This window comes from Musca domestica, unplaced genomic scaffold (genome assembly GCF_030504385.1).
Source record: "Musca domestica strain aabys unplaced genomic scaffold, Musca_domestica.polishedcontigs.V.1.1 8, whole genome shotgun sequence".
In the NCBI taxonomy this organism is placed as follows: Eukaryota; Metazoa; Arthropoda; class Insecta; order Diptera; family Muscidae; genus Musca; species Musca domestica.
In genome coordinates this window covers 3,698,080-3,722,100 of record NW_026712409.1, presented here as the reverse complement: position 1 = coordinate 3,722,100, position 24,021 = coordinate 3,698,080, and the positions used below count along the sequence as shown (strand labels likewise).

General features: G+C 34.9%; 1 protein-coding gene across 8 annotated transcripts in view; it reads left to right on the top strand.

The window, feature by feature from the left end:
* Positions 1-2,125: 2,125 nt before the first annotated feature.
* The window catches only part of LOC101892180 (aldehyde dehydrogenase, dimeric NADP-preferring), a 30,247-nt gene continuing 8,351 nt past the window's right edge, over positions 2,126-24,021 (top strand). For 2 of the 8 annotated variants that reach the window (XM_059131162.1, XM_059131161.1), the window contains exons 1-4: positions 2,128-2,237; positions 3,815-3,889; positions 12,533-12,570; positions 12,833-12,891. In XM_059131162.1, coding sequence (XP_058987145.1) covers positions 2,159-2,237; positions 3,815-3,889; positions 12,533-12,570; positions 12,833-12,891 — 251 coding nt within the window. In that variant the 5' untranslated portion in view covers positions 2,128-2,158. Of the gene's footprint in view, positions 2,238-3,814; positions 3,890-9,612; positions 9,673-11,812; positions 12,051-12,532; positions 12,571-12,832; positions 12,892-24,021 lie in introns of those variants that run through there. The other 6 variants (XM_059131160.1, XM_059131159.1, XM_059131163.1 and 3 more) reach the window with 6 other exon arrangements.

Genomic DNA, 24,021 nt, shown 5'->3' with positions numbered 1-24,021 from the left:
TCGGACATCTCAATATTTCAATCAACACAAGGTCTGTTATAAAGATGGTAGAAATTGCACCATTTCTTCTGGTACCTCCCCCACATAGGGTTCAGGATTTTGAAAAATAAAACGCCCAAAGAAAGCGAAATAAGCATCCATCTCTCTTCAAATTTCACGCATCTAAATATTTTTGCTTTACGCAAGATCTGGTGTGAAGATGGATTATATCGGTCAACCCCTTCTGCTACCTCACCCACAAAGGGTCACAATTTCCAATACTTATATCTGTCATAACTTGCGAAACAAGTCGACGATTCCTTAGAACTTACCATATTTAAATGTTTCTCTTAACCAGAAATCTGAATACGAAATTTATCGATATCTATAATTTCGCATAAAATTGGATCTAAAAGTTCGATTCCTTCAAAGCAATATTTTTATCTGTATTAGATGAAATATGAAAATGGAATACTTCGGTCCGCTATATCGGTTTTCTTACGCATATTTTAACAGTTTCCACAAATTGGCACATATCTATTATAAAGTATGGGAAGTAGCCGATATAGTCCTAATATGGCACGTTGTAATATTTTTATCAGTCTTAGGTCAGTTACGAATTGGGCAATATTATCCAACTGCCTCGAAACCACCCCCATAAAGGGTCAACAGTTTAAATAATCATAACTTAAAGCTGGGGGTATACATCTGTCGGCAAAACCGACTGATATTATTTTACTTGTGCCACTCGATTTCACTCTTAGAGCAAACTCTCACTTCATTTTAAGGGATTCTGCTTCCACTCTAATTTTTTAAAATTTAGTGACTCGGGAGCCCTCACACACAAAACAGAAGTATGAAGAGTCAACTCCCAAAACTTAGAGCAATCCCGTTTGCGAGGCACTTTTACTCCCAAATGAAAATAAACAAGTCTGTGCTCTGACCACAATACACTTTTTTATTTTGTCTGCTTCAGGTATTGAACTCCCAGTTTTCTGATATTTACTTACAGCCCATGACAGAAAATTATCTGTGCAGGTCCACGTCTTCGTATAGCCCCCATATAACGGTACCTCCCGATATTTGGTATTTTAATGATTTTAGCGACATTATTTACCGGAAATCTTTCAAATTTGGTATTTGAGATTCGTAATGGATACTACTGCATATGACAGAAAATTATCTGTGCAGGTCCACATCTTCGCCCCCATATAACGGTACCTCTCAAAATTCGGTATTTTGATGATTTTAGCGTCATTATTTACCGGAATTGTTTAAAATTACGTACGATTTTAGCTACATTATTCACCGTTTATTTCAAGTTCCGAATTTGAATATGGTAATGGCTTATGACAAACAAGGCCTATGTAGGTCCACGTAGTATAGACCCCAATATAACAGCTATATTCGGTATTTTCAAAATTTTAATAGATTTTTTTAAGGATTTTATTTTTTGAAAATTTCCAAATTTGTACCAAATGGTGGGGGCTATTCAAAGTTCGGCCCGGCCGAACTTACTGCTTTTTAACTTGTTTTATATTTCCCTGTAATGGCTTATTCGGCCCATGTGGCGATCAAATGTTTGCTGGGCAGATGATATCTATCATTTCCCTTTTAAATACAGCAATAAAATTTGAATCCTCTAGACCACCCACATCGACAATTAAAACATATTTTTAAACACCTGTTGGCTATAGATAGCCACGTCTCTTTTTCCAATTTAACTATATGTTTTGTACTAACACTTTCCATTGTTGATAGTCATGGTTTCCTTCGTGCAGCCACTACTACTAGACAGACAGACAGAACGACCACCACCTTACCTTGGCCAGGCTAATTACATGCACCTGTTGTATAAACACATTTAATATTCCATTTACAAAAGGTTTATGAAATGACTTGATTCATACCTGGCTATATGTTTTTATAATTTTCTTGCATCGGTCAGTCGAAGGGAGGGCAACTTGCATTCAGTTCAACTCGAGCTTTACAGCAAGGCACACTCACATCTCACAACACATCCAGGCAGAGAGAGGGATAATTTTTTATATAAATTCGTCTTTATTTTGTTAGTTTGTTTTGAAGGTTAATGGCGTGTTAAAATACTAGTAACTACTTGTGTGTTTGTCTGTCTCTTTGTTTTTAATTGCAGTTAAAAAAATTGAATTAAGCCTGGACTATGGATCACAGAACTGAAGCGAACGGCACTGTGGCAGCGGATCACACCGTGGTTGAAATACCCACAACAAATGTTGATGGTGAGTTAAAATAAAAAATATACACATACATAGTTAAAAAAAAAAAAAAAACTAAATATGTAATTAAATTATCGTAACAATAATAATAATTGGAGTGTATCAATCGTCTGGGTTAACATTGAAGTCGGGAGTTTATATCATCAAAATATCCACCCCTCATTTGTTGAGCGAATGTTGTTGAATGGTGAAGGTAATTTTCCAAACATGTCATGGAAGGCTTTCGACTTTTTTGGAAAATGAAGTTTTCAGTTTTCAATTCATTTTTATACCCTCTGCCATAGTATGGCGCAGTTTGCATTCCGTTTGTAACACCTCGAAATATATATTTTAGACCCCACAAAGTATATATATATATATATATATATATATATATATATATATATATATATATATATATATATATATATATATATATATATATATATATATATATATATATATATATATATATATATATATATATATATATATTCCTAATCAGCATAAAATTCTATGTCGATTTAGCGATGTCCGTCCCTCCGTTCGTCCGTCTGTTGAAATCACTCTAGCTTCCGAACGAATTGAAGTAGATTGATAAAATTTTACTCAAATATATGTTATGTCTGCAGGACTTTTGATATTGAAAATGGGCCATGTAGGTCCACGTTTTGGTATAGCCCCCATATAATTTTACCTCCCGATATTCGGTATTTTGACGATTTTAGCGACATTATTCACCGGAATGGTTTCAAATTTGGTATTTGAAGTTCGTAATGGATGCTACAGCCTATGACAGGAGATTGTCTGTGCAGGTCCACGTCTTCGTATAGCCCCCATATAACGGTACCTCCCGATATTCGGTATTTTGATGATTTAAGCGACATTATTCAGCGGAATTGTTTCAAATTTAGTATTTGAAGTTCGTAATGGATGCTACAGCCTAAGACAGAAAATTGTCTTCGTATAGCCCCCATATAACGGTACCTCCGATATTCGGTATTTTAATGATTTTAGCTACATTATTACCGACGTTTTTTAAGTTTTGCATTTGAATATTGTAATGGCCTATGCAGGTCCATGTCGCCGTATAGACCCTAATATAACAGCTACTTTCGGTATTTTTAAGATTTTAACAGAATTTTTAACGGATTTTTTTTGAGAGTTGCCAAATTTGTTCCAAATGGTGGAGGGTATTCAAAGTTCGGCTCGGCCGAAATTACAGCTTTTTTACTTGTTATGTATACATATAGTTTTAACCCGATAAAATATTGGATGTCTAAATGTCATAAAATCGGTCGAAATGGTATTAGAAGTACGAATTTCAGAAAGAAAATAAACTTAAGGTGAGATTACATAAGCCGCTTGCCATGATGGCTAGGCATATTAATTACAAATTATAAAAAGAAATGAAGGCAGAATTTGACTGCGGCTCTGGCATCCCTTTATGATATGTCACAAAATATGTATGTCATGCGAAGACTTCAAGCTGCTTGTGTACCCACACCTTTAGAATTTCTGTACAATTTTTATACACCCCTGCAAATATTTCAATAAAAACTTCACTTTGAACTGATTGGAAAATTATTTGTTATTTTCAGAAAACAACGTACGGATCAGCAATAATAATGCATTCCAAAACGAACCCAGAGAAAAAATGGAAATTATTGATTTGGGTAAGACAATTATTTTTAGTTTTATATGGCTCTAAAATGTAAGATTTTTTATACACTATAGCATTAGATGGAGGATATAATAGCTTTCCGGGGACCTAGATAATAGCTTCCGGGGACCTAGATCAGCTCCAGGAACTCCATCATATGTATTGAAAATTGTCACCCTTTATGGGGGAGGTACCAGGAGCCGTGAACCGATACCTGTCAACTTCACACCAGATCTTGCGTTAGTAAAAATATTGGGATATGTGGAATTTAAAGAAAATCGTGTGCTTATTTCATACTCTAGTATTAAAAATTTTTAACTGTTGTGGGGGAGGTACCAGAATTAGTGATGTATCCCATGTCCACAAAAGATCTTTCGTTAACAGAAATATTGCGATGTGCCGATTTAAAAAAAATCGGACCTAGATCAGCTCCAGGAACTCCATCATATGTATTGAAAATTGTCACCCTTTATGGGGGAGGTACCAGGAGCCGTGAACCGATACCTGTCAACTTCACACCAGATCTTGCGTTAGTAAAAATATTGGGATATGTGGAATTTAAAGAAAATCGTGTGCTTATTTCATACTCTAGTATTAAAAATTTTTAACTGTTGTGGGGGAGGTACCAGAATTAGTGATGTATCCCATGTCCACAAAAGATCTTTCGTTAACAGAAATATTGCGATGTGCCGATTTAAAAAAAATCGGATGCTTATTTCGCGTTTTATGAGCTTCATGCTTATTCAAAAATTTGACCCTTTGCGGGGGAGGTACCAGAAGTAGTGATCCGTTATATCGATTCTTTATACCAGATATTGTGTTAGTGGCAATATTAAGATGTACGAAATTTGAAGACCATCGGACACATACTGGGTGAGGTAAAAAAACTTCAACAAAGTCAAACGCTAATTTTTTTTTTTCAATTTTATTAAATAAAAGCAAAAATATCGGAAATAGCATTAAATTTTAGAATAAGTTTAGATTTGATTTCGAATTGGTCACCTTGGCACGAATTATGGCCTTCAAACGGCCAATGAAACCGTCACACGCTGCCCGAATGTTGCTCTGTGGGATTTTGGCCCATTTCCGGCAAAGCGCTTGCTTGATCGACACTTTGGTATTTTTTAGTGCCAACCTTGCTTTCCAAAATACTCCAGACACAATAGTCCAACGGATTGGTATCCGGAGATTTTGGTGGCAATTGTGCGCTGGAAATGAAGCGAGGAACCTCATTTTGTAACCATTCTTGGGTGGCGCGTGCTGAGTGCGATGGTGATGAGTTCTGTTGGAATATCCAAGGTCTGCGGCCGAAATGTTTGCGTGCCCAAGGCTTTAATACACCGTCCAGAATATTTTCGCCAAAAATATTCGGCATTTATTATGATGCCACGGTCGATTAATACGAGCGGAGAGCGTCCATTGGCTGTTATGACGGCCCACACCATCACCATGGCGATGCTTGAGTTCTGGTGGTCAACCGAAGGTGCACATTTTCAGCTGACCTCTTTGGCAAGTAACCACGATCATTTTGTTTGTTTACAAATTGCTGGACAACGAATGTTTTCTCATCGGAGAAAACCAAATTCGGCAGTTCACCACTTTTGGCCAAGTGAAGCAACTCTTTAGCTCTGTTGAGTCTATTTTCTTTCTGTTGCGGTGTAGGTTCTTGCACTTTTTGGAATTTCAATGCCTTTACCCCGAGCTCATTTTTCAATATTTGCCGAATGGAATATTGCGATATGTTCAGCACACAAGCCATTTTTCGGCCACTGCAACGCGGTTTTCGATCAAGTCGCTTCTTTACTTTTCGAACCATTTCTGCTGATATTGCTGTTTTCTTCGGTCCAATTTCTTGACATCGGGCTACGCTACCATACCATTATCACGGTAACGAGCGATGGTACGAGACACTAAAGATTTTTTCACATTTGAATGCTGAAGTGCTCTAACGATGGTTTTCCAGCCAAATATAAAAAAATCACACTATCACGCTTGAATTGAATTTCATCACGAATAACTTTTTTGTCGGGAAAATTCTCACCAAAATGCTTTTGTAGGCTTGTAAACAATATAATGAACTGTCACTGGAATCATTTTAACAGCGGTCGGACGAGTGGCTTAGCTATGACAGCAGTCTGAAGTTGATTGCAGTTTTTTCATCTCACCCCGCAATTTGTACCTATTTTACTATATATCCGATTTCTTAGCTATCAGCATCACTTTAATGGTCAGAAGTGACTTTTTAATTTTTTTTGACATGGCTGGGAAAATATTCGCGGTTTAGTGGACATTTTCATATTTTCTTACATAAAAGTTAGGGTCTATTTACCCGCTAAATATTGACCGATGACCCAAATTGCTGGGCTTCTGTCCAGTCCTAAACTGTAATTCCATGTAAATTTTCGCATCGATTGGTACATAATTGTGGCCTATAGAGCAACTGCAAAATCAGGAAAATTGGTTTTCAACCCCTAAATATTTTGCAATTATTTCCAAAAACAATAGGGTTCTATTCTGACCCTTAACCCACCTTCATTTTCAATTTCGTGAGAATCGGGCCATAATTGCGACCTGTAGCTTGATTGCAAAATAACATGGACAGATGGACGGACATACACAGCTAGATCGACACAGCTCGGCGAGATAGAAGAAGATCCATATTTAGTTTCCTATGTCGGAAACCAATCAGACCTATAATACCCCCCACACATAGTTTTGTAGATTATAAATACATGACTTTCCTTGAAGTAATTCCACTGAAAAATTCGGCTTGTTGTGACATCTAGTCACTAGTTTCAATTTCCCTATATGACCCCGCATGAATTACTGACTCTCTAGTCCCAATGTCTCCATGTGTTCCCGTAAGAACAACTGTCTTACTTCCGACTTCCGAATGAAAGCTCATACCAAAAGTCCATTGGGAAATAAAATTGCTCGTCTACACTTTGTTAGCAGGACTGGCAGTCAAAGTCAAAAAAAGACACCTGTTATTCGCTACTGACATTTCCTACAGGGTACTTATATCTTCAAAATCTGATTTGAAACCACTGCTTGGTTATATTTCAAGTCTAATGTTTTTATTTACAATCGCAAAAAAATCCGGATTTTCTTAATCAGTTCTAAAGGTTAGAGCAAATATTTATACATTATTATATTTGCGGTATTGATTTCGGTGCATTGCGAGTTTTTTTATGAAATCCTAATTTTTCTGGAATATTTTTTTTAGAAACTGGATCTATTTTCTTCGCAACAACCTTTGGTATTTATTTCGATTTTAATGAAATACAAATAACATTTAATTAGCCCAAATTTATTTCTGCTTTAATTTCACTTTGAATGTGAATGTGTGGCCTGGCGGACTGTTGTTGTTATCGTAAGAATTTGCTGGTGGTGCTATAGCTTAGCTGCTTTCGTTTCATAGGTGTTACTTTGTCAAAAAATAAATTTTGTCAAAAGAAAACAACAACATCAACAACATTGAACTCTGCCTCCCAAGGGTCTTAGGCGAAGTAAGTCTGTAGTTTTGAGTGCTTGATTTGCTTTTTCAGATAACCCGGGTATTTTTAAACAGGGCGAACACAATAACAACAATAAAGATACAACTGCATGTACTTAAAATGATGTACAACTTCGGTAAATACACGAACATATGTATAATAGGGATGTCGATATGGAATCGAAAAATGGGGGGATGTTGGATAAAGTGAAATTAATTAGGGTATAGAAAGGGTATATATCATGTGATACGGCTAAAACGTTCCTCATCGAAATGACCCTTTAAAGTCAATCTAGCGATGACCGACCATCCGTCCGGCTATCTGTCTAGCTGGCTGGTGCGCATGATAACTCTCGAAGGGAGTATCCAAACTTGGTACATTATAATATTATTGTCAAGCTTAGATCGAGTTCGGAGATGGGCAATATCGATACCCTTTTTTGGTACCTCCCACACAAAATGTCAAAAATTTCAAAGAAACTAATTTACTGCACAAAAAGGGAAAGGATGATCCGATTTTGATCCACATTTGCGAATCCTAATATTTGCATCAGTGCTAAGTCAAGTGCGAAAATGGACAATATCGGTGTACTCCATCAAGTACCTCCCCCACGAAGGGTCAAAATTTTTTAATAATTACAACTCTTATAAAATGTGATGTAAGTGTCAGATTGTCTTCAAATTACAAACATTACAATTTTTTTATTAACCCAAGGTCTGGTGTGATGATGGAACATATCTGTTCACTCCTTCTGGCACCTCTCCCACAAAGGGTGTAAATTTTGAATATTTATGCAGCTTATAAAAGACGAAATTTAAATTCGATTCCAATCAAACTTGACACATCTCAATATTTCCACAAACACAAGATCTGTTATAAAGATGGTAGAGATCGGACTAGTCCTCCTGGTACCTCCCCCACAAAGGATCAACATTTTAAATAAACAAAATGATCATAAAATCCGAAATAAGCATCCGGTTCTCTTCAAATCACAATTCACATCGCAATATTTTTTTTAACACAATGTCTGGTGTGAAAATGGGATATATCGGTCCACTCCTTCTGGTACCTCCCCATATATGGTGTAAATTTTGAATATTTATGCAGCTCATAAAACACGAAAATAACATCCGATTCCATTCAGACTTGGCACTTCTCAATTTTTCCATTAACACAAGATCTGTTATAAAGATGGTAGAGGTCGGAGCATTCCTCCTGGTATCTACCCCACAAAGGATCAAAGTATAACCAAAACGATCATAAAATCCGAAATCAGCATCCGGCCCTCAATATATTTCACACAAACCATTATTTCTCCTAGCACAAGATCTGGTGTGAAATTGAGATATATCGGTCCACTCCTGCTGGTACCTTCCCCACAAAGGATCAAAATTTTGAATAAACAAAACGATCATAAAATCCGAAATTAGCATCCGGTCCTCTTCATATTTCACACAAAACCACTATTTCTACTAGCACAAGATTTGGTGTAAAATTTAGATATCTCGGTCCTCTCCTTCTGGTACCGCCCCCACAAAGGGTCAAAACTTTGAGTGTCCATGAAGCTCATAAAACGTGAAATTGACATCCGATTCCATTCAGACTTGGTACAACTCAATTTTTCCATTAACACAAGATCTATTATAAAGATAGTATAGATCGGACCATTTCTTCTGGTACCTCCCCCACATAGGATTCAAGATTTTTTAAAAACAAAAATCTCTTCTAGGATAAGTATCCAAGTCTCTCCAAATTTCATATATCCAAATACCAATATTTTTAACTGTATTAGTTGAAGTATGAAAATGGAATATATCGGTCCGCTATATCTGCTACCTCACGCATATTTCCACATTTTCTAAACATTTGCACATACCTCAGATAAAGTATAGGAAGAGTCGATATAGTTCAAATCTGGCATGTTGTAATATTTTTATAAGTTTTAGGTCAGATACGAATTGGTTAATATTGGCCAACTGTTTCGGAACCTCCCCCACAAAGTATTTATTTTACTTGGGGTGTTTTCTATCAAGTCCACTTTATTAGGTTCTTAACATTTAAAATAATCTCCCCCGATTGTTGGTCTTGCTTTCTCCCACAATTCCCCATTCGACATCCCTATCTCACATTTCGAATTTCTAGATGATAACAATACACTCACACAGCTCCATATTATTTCGTGTGCCGCGATTACTTATTTCCAGCCAACAATGTTCGCCGAATAGAACAGAGTTTCAATGAAATCCATTTCGAACATTAACATTTAGTTCAAGTTGAAACGTTCTAGAGAGCAAAGCAGGTTAGTTGTCGAGTGCTCCTCCTCCGGTGTTAACTACAGAAATTTATAGAAATTCTCCAAATTTATCGCTCGATGTGCATAGACACATAAAAAAGTGCACTTGAAGATACATTCAAACAAATTTAATTGTAATTGATATTAGTGAAAGTGTTTTGCCAGAAAAAAAAATTAAATAAATAAGAAAGTAAATAGAATATAAAAACTAGATCATTGCAAAACGATTGCTGGTAAATTGATAAGATACATATGTAGCGGCCAGAAAAAAAAGTAGCACAATACAGGCACAACCTTGTTATATATTGGAAGTGACGTCATAGTACATCATTATCATGTATTGCTTTATTTTTTGTGGAAATTTGAAGAAGTTGAAGTAGTCATTCGGACAAGCAATTATTTGGAGAAATGTATTGGGGAGGGAAGAGCGTTGAAGAGTTTCCTAGCTATATTTGGATTTATTATGGCAATAAAATTGTTTGCCTATTTTCAAAAATAATGGCAGCAAAGTTAATTGTCAGAGATTTACAGGGAAACTTATTTTTAGTAGAAATTTCAATAGCTTTTTCTAGAAATTTTACTATTACAAATATATAGGAAGCCTGTATCTCACAGTTCTCTTCTGCTATGACATTTTTTGTCTATTCATAAACCGATTAGATTTCTTGTTTTCGATTCGGTTTAAGGGTCTCTATATGGTTTGATTGATCCTCTTTATGAAACTGCATAATTCATTAATGCACTGTTTACACACCGCTCACTATTGACTTTCTACTCCTTTCAGCAGGAAAATATAGTCAATTTGTTTCGAATGTTACTAAAACATGAAAAAAAAAAATTATAAAAAATGTCCCGTCTTTATGTTTTATTTAAGATATTAAGCTCATGTCTAATACGGGGTGCGATAAAAAAAACCTGCAACAAAGTCAACCGCCATAATTTTCCTTGAATTCCTTCACGAATATCTTTTTTTTTTTTTGGAAAATTCCCACCAAAATGCGTTTGTACGCTTGTAAACAATATAATGAGCTGTCACTGGAATAAATTTAACAGCTGTCGGACGAGTGGCTTAGAAATGACAGCAGTCTGAAGTTGGTTGCAGTGTTTTTAATCTCACCCTGTTCATAGATAAAATAACCAGATCAACCTGAATTGTATATTTTTAAAATGCATGGAAAAGTTTTTAATGTCATCTGTAATAAAAACGCTTACAATTGGAAACTTTTCTACTAAAATATCCATACAAAAAAACAGGTATATACACAAACATACCATTACAATTGTTGATAAACTTTTCTACTAAAATATCCATACAAAAAAAAAAACAGGTATATACACAAACATACCATTTATCAACAATTGTTTAAGTTCTATTTTATTCTAATAACCAAACGTTGAACCCATTATCAAAGTTCATAAAAGTGAGATTATAAAATACAATTCATGCAGCGATATCAGAATATAAGGGTGTATTGAATGTTTTCACAAGTTTTTTTGTCGAATGAAGTTATTATCAATTCGGTAGCAAACTGTTTAACCATGGTTGATTAGGATGTCGATCAGGAACAGCAAATGACCACATGCAAGAGTTTATTTTTGAGAGTTCAATTTTGATAAGATTATCAATTTCTTATTACGAAAATTTAATCCATTTGTTACCGAGAGAATAAAAAAGAATTTTTAATGATAAACATGTTTATACTTGTTCTTCTCTGAAATGTAAATAAAACTATGATGATGAGTAATCTAATCTTAATTAACAAATATAAAAATATACATTATGTTATTAATTTGCCGGCAACGCCATCTGTCGTTTAACACAACAACGAATTATTTGCAGCAATGCTTTTTTTCTGATTTTGCATAACGGTTAGCACATTTTAACCACCCCACACAGTAACTAACTATTGTGAATGCCCCACCACACAGATGCCATACAATTTATACAACTGAGCAATGGATGATTTTGACATTTGCTGTTTTTCTCACTGACAAACGTCTCTCTCTCGTCTCTCGTTAAAACAGCTGATTTAACAACAACAACATCATCATCATCTTTATTGTGAAGAAAAAACTCAAAAACTCAATATTTTTTAATTCGACTTCCTCCTAATCTTGCCATAGTTGTCCAGTCATTCAGTCATTCGCTTTTAACCGTTCGCTCGTAAAGTTCGTAAGAGCGGAAACGTAACTCGCTCGCCAAAAACGCTCATACATACATACACACTAACGTCTTTTACCGACTATATAAATTTTTGTTTGGGGGCTTTATTTTGTTGATTTCAATCTGCGGTCGTCTCATTCATTAATGGTAATTTAACAAAGCAGTGTTCCGTGTTTAGTTCTGCCTCAAAGCGAGTAGCGTAGAAGAGCCGAGCCGAGTAGTGAGTGTTGTATATATCATTATATCATTGAAAAATAAAAGTGAATATTAACAACAACCAACGGAGTTTTTTTGTTGGTGGTGGACCGAACATCATAATCGGCAACGGCACAACTTGTTTTGGGAATTCATGTGGATATTTTCAATTTTTAGTGTTTTATATTTTTGGGATTGGAATGTACATAGCTAGCTACCTACAGCTACATATGTTGTTAAACACACAGTGATTTATTAATGCAAAAGAACAAGAACAAAATATTCTGATTGGAAAACGTACGTACGTTTTCATTTGTTGTTGAGTAACTAGTGCGCTTTTTTTACGGTGTCAACGAACAATCGATTAATTTGGGAATTCAAAACGTCCGTAGTTGACGACCTTAAGAATTACAACAAACAATAACAACGGAGAATACAACCGACAAACAAACAAACAAGTTGCCCCCCATTAACCTCTAACCTTTTTGTATTTGTGAAATATTTCAGATACTCAACCAGCGGACAATATGACAAATTACGACGATGTAAGTAACTATTTCTAACATAACCGACAAATACAGCAGCTCGCCTCATTTGTAGCTTATTTCTGGATTTCATGTATCCACCAAATAGGCTAAAGTCGTTACAACCACACACCATTTATTGCAATGTTTTCCTTTACTTTCCATCGTTTCATAACTCTACTTAACTCCAATGTATTTTTCCTCTTTTTTTGTCTTTTTATATGACTTACTCCCGTTGAAAACAACAATACAACAACAACAACATCAATACGACACACATCAGATATTGCAAAGATGCCGTACAGCTTTTGCCAATGGAAAAACACGAGATCTTAGCTTCAGGTAAGTGAACTATAAACCAGACTTTACAACCGGTGGTGGTGGTCGTGGTGTTGGTTACACCGGCAGACAAAACTTCAGCGACCACAACAAACCCACTTTTTGTTGAGCTACACTCTTGTTGTCCAATTTGGGAAGTATCATTTGTGTATATGTATGGGTATGCAGTTAGTATTCCAAGTAGCTGCAATGTACAGATTTGTTTTTTTGTTTTTTTTCTTTTCAACAATACATGCCATAAGAGAGCGAGCACTGGTCAGGCACGAAAACACACAAATAAACAGACAGACAGACATATTGTAGATACCGACCGATATTTAATAAATTCTGTCACGTTATAATTTTGTCTTAAAACGTCTCGAGTAGATGATTGCAAACATCACGACTGAACGAACGAACAATTGGCGGGGGAATTGACGGTCGTTTGAATCTATAAAAGAAGAAATACAATACAAACCTACATCAATGACAGCGAATTAATGAGAAGAAATTGGAGACTGTGTAATAGACACGAAAAAAGCTAAATAATGCACATAGTAGTTTTGGTAGTTTTTTGTTTGCTTCCGGGGTTTTTAGGTTTAGCTTTAGATCATATGTTTCGAACATATGATACTTGTAAACACTGCCCTTGTCGGGGAAGGCAATTTAGAGCTAGCTTTTAAAGCCGCACATGTGTATTGGAAGGGAAACTTGTATGAAATGAAAGCAATTTTAGATGAATCAGGGATCTTCATTAGGTGTGTCCGTTTACCCTAAAATGTGTAACAATTGTTGAAAATTGGTACTGGAATGCGTCTGTTAAAACAGAAGAGCGATGTGCGTCTGTTTAAACAAAAGAGCAATTTTGACAGTTCTTCCACTGAGAGTTTGCAAATTCTTTCTGGACAAATTTCTTCTTGCAATCACTTGCAACTCTTCTTCTCCTCCTTCTGGTGATTTATATTTGGAGAAGTAATTTAAAAACATCTTTTTAATGATTAATCTCCGTTTCTGACGAACAAATTATTTTGTTCTGACAATCCAGTTTTTGCTGGGATTCCATCTGTTTAATTTTTTTGGGGTTTTCTTGAAAAAGAGAATAAAACTACATTACTCTCTCAGAAAGAAGTTGCTGAACAATTCCTGCAGGAGAAGTAACTAGACACATCTACTATCTGGATATTATTATCTGGTATAATTTGAATCGAATAACCGAAAAATCAAACAAAATGCCGGTAAATGTGAGCGACTAAAGAGAGCAACATTGACAGTTAAGTTACTGAGAGTTTGCCAAATCTTACTAGAAACATTTACTCAGTAAGAGTTTTCCAGCATCAGTTGATTGAAAATGACAGCTGCTTTGTAATAATTACTAGTTTGGACTGCAAATTGCTGCTTGAACCGTTTTCTATAAAATCATGAGATGAAAAGTTTTCTCATTTTATTCCCTCCACCTTGAAAAGAAGGGTATATTAACTTTGTCATTCCGTTTGTAACATCCCTAAATATTCGTCGTAGACCCCATAAAGTATATATATTCATAATCAGCATAAAATTCTAAAATTCCGTCTGTATGTAGAAATCACAATACCGCCTACATTATTTGACGTAGAGCTTCAAATTTTGGCACAACAATTTGTATTTTGTCTAGGATAGTTTGTACTGAAAATGACATATGTAGCCCCCATATAACGATGTTCGGTATTTTATGAATTTTCCCACATTTCGTCACGAATTTGTTTAAAAATTGGTGTTTGTAGTTCCTTATAGGTCTAGCTCCGTTGGCGAAACATTGTATGTATAGGTCCACGTTTTTGTATAGCCCCCATATAACGTTACCTCCCGATATTCGGTATTTTAATGACTTTTGCCACATTTTCCCACGGATTTGTCTAATAATTTGTATTTGTAGGTCATAATGGGTTCTAGCCCCTGTGACAAAACATTGTATGAATAGATCCAAGTTTTCCTATAGCCCACATATAACGGTACCTCCCGATATTCGGTATTTTAATGATTTTTGCCACATTTTCCCACGGATTTGTCTAAAAATTGTTATTTGTAGTTCATAACTGGTTCTAGCTGGTTTAAGAAGATTTGGTAGATGACAATCCTTGAAGTTTTCAAATTGTCTGTAAAGGTTCCCGTTTAGGGGTTGGACCCCTTGTAACGGCCTCACCCACTTTATGGTTTTTTGAAAAGTTTAACAGCATGGAACACTTTTGAAGTCATATACTTTTATATAAAAAGATTTTCTTCGCCCAATGGTGGAGTTTGGCCCGGTATTTCTTTTTATATAAATTTTTTATTTCACATTTTTTCTGACAATAAATTAAGCCCCAGGTGATTAAAAACCATCTAATCCAAAATTGAGAGGCTACAATTAAATTGTTCTTTTACGGAGAAGCCAGTCGATGACTTAAGCCAGTAAAATGGCTCATTATGTGCCTGCACCTTTACTTTACTGGACTTTGAAGTTATTTCACGACATCGAGTAACAATAGCTGGGTCTGGGTACTATACAAGCATGATTTCTTTAATAAAAATTTTGCTCAAATGATAGAAAGGCAAAGAAATAGACAGATGACTTTCATTCATTTCAAATTATTTGGGTTGAAATATCTAATTCAAGGTGTCTAACATCCTTTGCTCTTTTTACTGAACTTTTTTAAAGAAAACATACTTTTTAATTACAATCGTTGTCATATATCGAACAAGCCAGACTTATTATTAAATATACAAGCGGTTACAAATGAAGTTGTCAAACACACGTTATACCAATACAAACGCAGCTATTAGTATGTCTCATTTGTTCTTATCTTACATTCTGAGTCTGCTTCCTTAATTATATTTTCTATGAATTCTTAGTATTATATACACTTATTTAAACATCATTTTCCCCAAAGATTTAATTGAGTCAAAATTTAAAATTTACTAAACCAGATTTTCTACCCCATTCTGCTTCTGTGTGTCTAGATGTATGAAAACATCGAATAAATTAAAAATGTGTAAAAACGTGATATCCAAAAAGAAATTAAATTTCGATAATCTAAAAGAAAACAAATAACCTTGATCTTGAAATACATGTAGAGTGAGATTTCGTACATCGTTCTTTATAAACTTTTGTAATTGTACATGCCCATGGTATATAAGCTGTTATTTTATATATCTCTCTCTGTAGCACACAACACACACTCTGTGTATCATACAAGGTATTTAATTAATACAAGGTGAATATAACACAATCGGAATGACAGCAAATAAACGAAGAAGAAATTATTGAATTAAAGCGGTATTCGTATTTAAACACGCGTTTTATTTCTGTTTTATCAACAAAAAAAAACCTGAGTGACCTTTGCGGCATTTTTTCGCATATGCCCACAACCAATTAATGTTTTATTCAAACAGTAGCTGGCCATCTATCTGGGCAAAACAAATGAAAATCACCAAATATTTCTTGCAAACTGTGATTTTTCTTTAAACAGTTATTTTAAGAATTTTATCAGAATATATTGACTTTCAGTTTTATTTTGGAAATTAGGAACCGATACGAAAGTGAATTGAATTGGAATGACACACATTTGCTCTGTTCCAAAACCTACAAGAATCTACTAGATTTGCAAGTTTTTTCAATATCATGAAGGAAAAACCGGTTATCGTATAAAAAATTTCAAATGTTTAGATTTCTGGAACTCAGAAATTGATTGTTTTGATTTTTTTTTAATTTTTAGAACACACATGGAATGGCTGTTATTCTTTGGAATTCCCTTTCGTAACGTCATATCGAAACAAACCTTAAAATATCCCCTTTATAAAATAGAATGTACCTTCTCGATATTACTTTGTTTAATTGCCTTGAATTATTAAAATTTCCATAACATTCCACACTACACAGTTTAAATAAATATAAAATAATTAATGTGAGACTGTCTTACCCAATCGGAGAAAAGGAAAAAAACTTAATATTCGACTAATTTAACTAGTCCCATTACACTTCCATTAAGCTGCTCGCACAATTTTATGACGGAACATGCTAGTTTCGTAATAGAAAAACAAAACTTGTTGATCAACTGCATTGCAAGTACACTCGCTCAGCTCACTTACCTCCCCAACTATCTGGCGGATGGCGATGGCGAGGTGAGATAGTGCAATTATGGCATCTACGTGATTAACAATTATATTACAGTATTTAAATAAAACAATCGCCACTAAAACAACAAACCAACTAACCAATTATCCAACCAAACCGGCTGACCCTTACAACATGATGTTGCAAATAATTTTTTATTTTTTTTTTTATTATTATTGTTGTAGAGCAGTAGGCTAATGGATGCAATAGAAGCTCAAGGTCTTGTTGGGGCATAGTTTTACACTACATTAATGACATTCATAGGGGTTTTAAATTCATTTTCATATAGAAAGAGAAAATATGAAAAGTTCGTATAGTTTTTTTTGTTCTATTGTGGAATTGTTTTGCCTAAATAATTTTTATAAAAGGCAAGTTGAAGGTTTTTTATGATTATTTGATATTAGGAATGTACGATAACCAAATAGCACAAAACAGTAAATGAGAGCGAGTAAAGAAGAGATCAATTTTAACAGTTGAGTTACTGAGAGTTTGCGAAAATGTACTGGGAAATTTACTAAGAAAAACAGCTGCATTATGGCCGATATAAGCAATAAAGAAAGTCTTAAAGTCGGGTGGGGCCGAATTTATGATACCCTACACCCCTTTACATATTTAGTAAGGCTTCACATAACAAATAAACGTTTTTTTATGGAGAATTTGTGAGACTTAATTTATACCAACTATGCTTATAGTTATAATTTAAAGTCAAAAGCAACTAATATATGAGAGGAATAACCTCCTCAGAATTGATTTCTACTGAATTTGTCGAGGCATATATGGGAGCTATATCTATCTCGATAAAATTTGGCAAAGGTATTTCAGAGCTGTACCTCATATTTTTCTCCGAAAATCGATCCCTAGATCCCTTTGGACTAATATTATACGTTCGGTGCACAATAAAAGGCAAATTGGACGAAGATATATATGCCAGCTATATCCAAATCTGAACCAATCTCAATAAAATTTGTCAAAGGTATTTTTGAGCTGTATTTGATATAGTTCCCCGAAAATCGTTACTATCGAGTACATATTACCGCTGTGCAGGAAAAATTCAACAAATCGCGTGAACAATATATATAGGAGCTATAGCTATATCTGGATCGATTTCGACAAAATTTTACACACTTGTTTCCAGACCCAATTTGGTCGTAAGTGCCAAATTCTATCATCTTTATCATCTTTGGACTACTATTATACGTTTGGTGCACCACAAAAAAGCAAATCGGACGAAGATATATATGGGAGCTATATCCAAACCGATCTCGATAAAATTTAGCGAATGTATTTCTGAGCTGTATTTGATATATTTCCCCAAATATCGTTGTTACAGAGTGCATATTACGGCTGCGGAGGACAAAAATTAGGAAATCGGATGAAAACCATATATGGGAGCTATAGCTATATTTGAATCGATTTCGATAAAATTTCGCATATTTATTTTCAGGCCTAATTTAGTCGTATGTGTACAATTTTCATACTATTTGGACTGATATTACAGATTTGGGGCACAATAAAATCGGACGAAGATATATATGGGAGCTACACCTAAATTTTGACCGATTATCTCCAATTTCAATAGAGTTCGTCCTTGGGTCAAACAAACGATTTGAGCAAAATTTCATCTGGATCGGGCAATAAATTCAACCTGATCTTTGCTTACAAAAATGCATGGACAGACGAACGGATGGACGGACATGCATAAATCGACTCAGAATGTTATTATATGCAGATCATCAAATGAACTATGCTTCTATCTCGCCTGTTACAAACAAATGCATAAAGACATAATACCCTGACCACCTAGTGGTGTAGGGCCACCTTGTGGTGTAGAATAGCAATTTTGATTCCATCCTCATAAAAAAAAAAACTGCAACAAAACCAAAATCCATAATTTTTACATTTTTTTTTAAATGTAATTGAATGGAAGCAAAAAAATTTTAGAATCAGTTTAGATTCGTTCGAATTGGTTACCTTTGGCACGAATTATGGTCTTCAAACCGCCAATGAAACCGTCACACGCTGCCCGAATGTTGCTCTGCGGTATTTTGGCCCATTCGCGGCGAAGCGATTGCTTGAGGCGATAGACACTTTGGTATTTTTTAGTTCCAAACTTTCTTTTCAAATACACCAGACACAATAGTCCAACGGATTGGTATCCGGAGATTTTGGTGGCCATTGTGCGCTGGAAATGAAGCGAGGAACCTCATTTTGTAACAATTCTTGGGTGGCGCGTGCTGAGTGCGATAGTGCTGAGTCCTGTTGGAATGTCCAAGGTCTGCGGCCAAAATGTTTGCGTGCCCAAGGCTTTAATATAACCTCCAGAATATTTTCGCGATAACATTTGGCATTTATTCTGATGCCGCGGTCGATTAATACAAGCGGAGAGGGACCATCGGCTATTATGGCGGCCCACACCATGACCATGGCCGGCGCTTGAGATCTGGTGGCCAACCGAAGGTGCACATTTTCAGCTGACCTCTGGCAACATGATCATTTTGTTTGTTTACAAACTGCTCATCGGAGTAAACCAAATTCGGCAGTTGACCACTTTCAGCCAAGCGAAACAATTCTTAAGCTCCTTTGAGTCTATTTTCTTTCTGTTGCGGTGTATGATCTTGCACGTTTTGGAATTTCAGTGGCTTTGCCCCGAGCTCATTTTTCAATATTTGTCGAATGGAATATTGTGATATGTTCAGCTCATTTTTCGGCAACTGCGACGCGGGTACTTTTCGAACCATTTCTGCTGATGTTGTTGTTTTCTTCCGTCCACTTCCTTGACGTCGGGCTACGTTCGCTTGAATTCCATGACGAATAACTTTTTTTCTGGAGAATTCGCACCAAAATGCTTGTAAACAATATAATGAGCTGTCACTGGAATAATTCTAACAGCTGTCGGACGAATTTCTTAGAAATGACAGCAGTCTGAAGTTGGTTGCAGTTTTTTCATCTCACCCTGTACATACAAGTCTGAGCTGGGAATCGTTTTTCTACGCAGTGAAATTTGACAGGATGAATTACAGAAATACAGAGGTAGATATGCTTTTTTATGTGGCGTTTCCACTGCACTTGATTCGCTCTCTATTCGTTGTTTGACCCTTAACTATGAAAAAACTACATTATTCTTCACACAAAATTTCCTGAGCGAACACTCATATTTGTACGTTGTTCAAATCAAATCACTCTCAGAACAACGAAAAAATATGTCCCATCCCTAACAAAAGAGAGCATTTATCGAAAAAATAAATTATGACATTTAAAAATTAAAAATAGAAAAATTTAATGAAATTTTAAACATTTTTGGGAAGACTGAAAATTATGAATGAAAACTACAATGTTGAATGGCGTATGTACATTCAAACGAAAGTACATTTTGTTTTCTCTCTCTTTTGAGGTACGCATTTTATCCACGAGTTGAAATTTCCACAGAAAACTGCAAACAAAAGAGGCAATATTTTCAAAAACTTTGTATCGGCAGAAAAAATGTTTGACAAGTGTCTCTCCAGCAAAATTTAAAAATAGAAAAATACAAAAATATGTTCAAAATGTCAACATTTACACAAAAAGTTGAAAACGTGAATGAAAATTATAAAATTAATCATATAATAAATCTTTGGGAGAAAAACTATCATTTCTTCTATTCATATTAGTGAGAATTTCATGTATTTTCGTATTTTCCCATTAAAATCAACAAACAAAATTTTTGAAAAAAGGAATTATTTTACTGTGAATTACGAATCGTGCCGTATGAACGGGTTAATTCGTGTACATAATTCTGAGAGCGAACAACGTTGTTCGGTTTCCAATGGAAACATGCTATTAAGGACTTTAACTTCTTAATTTTTCCATGTCGATGACTTAAACGATTCGGAAAAGGCTTATATCTACCCCGAGTTATTTTCTTTTAAATTTTACAAAAAAAAAGGCACCAAGTTTTCTTAAATATTTTCTTCAATGTCCGTTTTAAACATCGCAATATACGTTATGTGCTATAGAAGTAAAATCAAACGTAATTTCCTTATTTTCATCTGACATTTTTTAATCGAATGCCTTAAAGTTTTTCCCCCACACAACCTCTTACATATCATTAGCGTGCAAAAGGTTTTATAAGCATATGGGAAAAAATTATAACAATTAAATACATTATATACAATTAAGAATATAATTAATCTAAAATTTAATGGAGAAGCAAAAACTTTGATAGATGATTCCGAAATGCAGTCATCCACATCGATCAATTATTGGCAAAATTAAAGTTATTTTTATTTTTTTTAATTTTGATGTCTTATAACAAATTGTTCCGCCATACAAACAAACACCCCATGAAAATGAATGCAGTTCTGCTGTCTGTTTCTTGGATCGATTTTTTTTTTCTATTACGAAGTTTGGAAGTTTTGCATCTTCCATCCACCACACAATTAATCATTTCGTGTGGTTTAGTTGAAATACGCAAAACGATTTAAACAAAACGTATGCTTGCATGTGGCAAATTTCTGCCCAAAATACTGAAGATCATTAATAACAATAAATAATAAATTTTCGATTTTATTGTTTTTTGTTTCGAATGCTAGGGTTAGGTAGGTAGGTAGATTACCATCGAATGTTTATGTTTCGCAAAAGGAGTCATTTAAGTTGGCTTAATCTATTTTATCTTTTCGTGGTCTTTTTCCAACCAATAAATAAAACGCATTCGTTCTTCGTCATCGTTGTTCTGTGTTCTAAAACGGAAGTAAGTAAGTCCGTCCCAATCAAGGTTCGCTAGTAAATTTCAAGTCAAAATTATTGCAAGTTTTATGGAAATAGATGAAACAGAAAAATAGAGAATCAAATTTTAGAAAATTTTAATAAAGTTGATCGTTTTTTTTTTCTTTCTTCTTCTTTGGCTTGCCATGAGGGTCTGCATATCGCATAAACGCATTCTGACCAAGCACTTGTTGGTGGCCGCCCAGCCAACAAAAGAATTTTATTCAAGATATTATATCACTTGCCGTTTTAATGAATGCAAATTGAATAACATTTTGTATTTTTGAGAATTCCTCAAGTTCTTTTCCAATTCAAGTGGAGAGAGAGAGGGAGAGCGAGAGATTGAGAAACGTATGATCATGATTGGCAAAATCCATTAATCCAAACAAATCGAATTCAATTCGTGTTTGCATGCAAAAAGTATTTATCTGTAGATACATTTGTAATACTCACTCACATGTTAATTGATTAAGCGTTTCGTTGGGTGTTGCGATCCAAGCTGGCCGTGCTGTTCTGTTCTGTGCTAAGCTATGCTTGACCTTGCTCTCGCCCATGTGGACAGACAAACGGCTGTATGATGGCACGCAGATAAGTTGGCATGCTAGCCCATCATCATCATCATCGTCATCATCACCATCAGCAACTTGATAATCTCCAGCATTGGCCATTAGATATACCGTTTTGTTTTCTTTTCCTTTTCGTAGACGAAATATTATTTTAATTTAGTTGTTGATTTTTCTGTTGTCATATCTTCATTTCCATGTTTTGCTTTGTATTTTGCATGTCCAACGACACGAACAACAACAACAACGCCAGCTATTAAAATAACAAAATCAGACAGCAACAGAGCATCACCATCATCATTTTCATCCATTCGTTTATGTTTGCACCTATTACCAACAAACCTACTCCCCCCCTCCCCATCTGCTGAGACTTTGAGCAGCCAACACTTTTGTTTTGAATATCTGACGAATTCGGAAGTAATTTGCCAAAACCAAAACCATGTTTAAAGTGCAGACTATTGGAATTAATTTATGTATTTTCTCACGTTTGTTTTGGAAATACCAAATATGCAAAAGAAAAAAGCGACAAATTTTGAAGAAAGCAAAAAAAAAAAAAACTAAGCCATGAGTGAATCATTCGTGCGTTGAAGTGCATTTGATTTTCCTTTTGATAAAGGATACGATTTGTGATAAAAAACGCTTTTTTAATAATCTTTAAATCCCAATCCAGAGATTCAGCAGGTCTATCTTGGAATAACGAAATATCTGAGTTATTGTAGACTTGGACTAACTTTGAAAATATGTGTAATTTTCAAAAAAAGAAAGCCTCTTTTTGAATAAACATATATTGTCTGGGTACTTTTCCGGTAATATTTACTAGCAAACAAGGCCTATTAAATAAGGTCACATTGCCGGTGAATTTAGGCCTTAGTCTTCTTTTTTTTCAGATGTTTTTCTGCGTTGAATCCATTAAAAGGGAAGGAAATATTAAAATATTTTTCAGAAATTCTATATTTCAGTGTTTTACTGGTATATTTTGGTTATAAACGATATATTTTTATATATTTGTAATCAAAAAGAAAAACCTCTTTCGAGAGAGAAATTTACTTTATCAATTTTACTTTATCAACATTTTGTAAAAGGTGCATGTACAATATATGGAAGCTATACAAAGACGTGGTAGTAGGCTGTAGCATCCATTACGAACTTCAAATACCAAATTTGAAACATTTCCGGTGAAAAATGTCGCATAAATCACCAAAATACCGAAAATAGAGAGGTACCATTATATGGGGGCTATACGAAGACGTGAACCTGCATATAAAATTTTCTGTCATAGGCTGTAATATCCAATGCGAACTTCAAATACCAAATTGGAAACAATTCCGGTAAATAATGTCGCTAAAATAATCAAAATACCGAATATCGGGTGGTGCCGTTACATGAGGGCTATACGAAAACGTGGACCTGCATAAACAATTTTCTGTTTTATGCTGTAGTATCCATTACAAACATCAAATACCAAATTTGAAACAGTTCCGGTGAATAATGTCGCTAAAATTATCAAAATACCGAATATCGGGAGATACCTTTGTATGGGGGCTATAGACGTGGACCTGCACAGACAATTTTCTGTCATAGGCTGTAGTATCCATTCCGAGCTTCAAATACAAAATTTGAAACATTTCCGGTGAAAAATGTAGTTTAAACCACCAAAATACAGACAATAGGAAGGAACAATTATATGGGGGCTATACGAAGACGTGGACCTGCACAGACAAT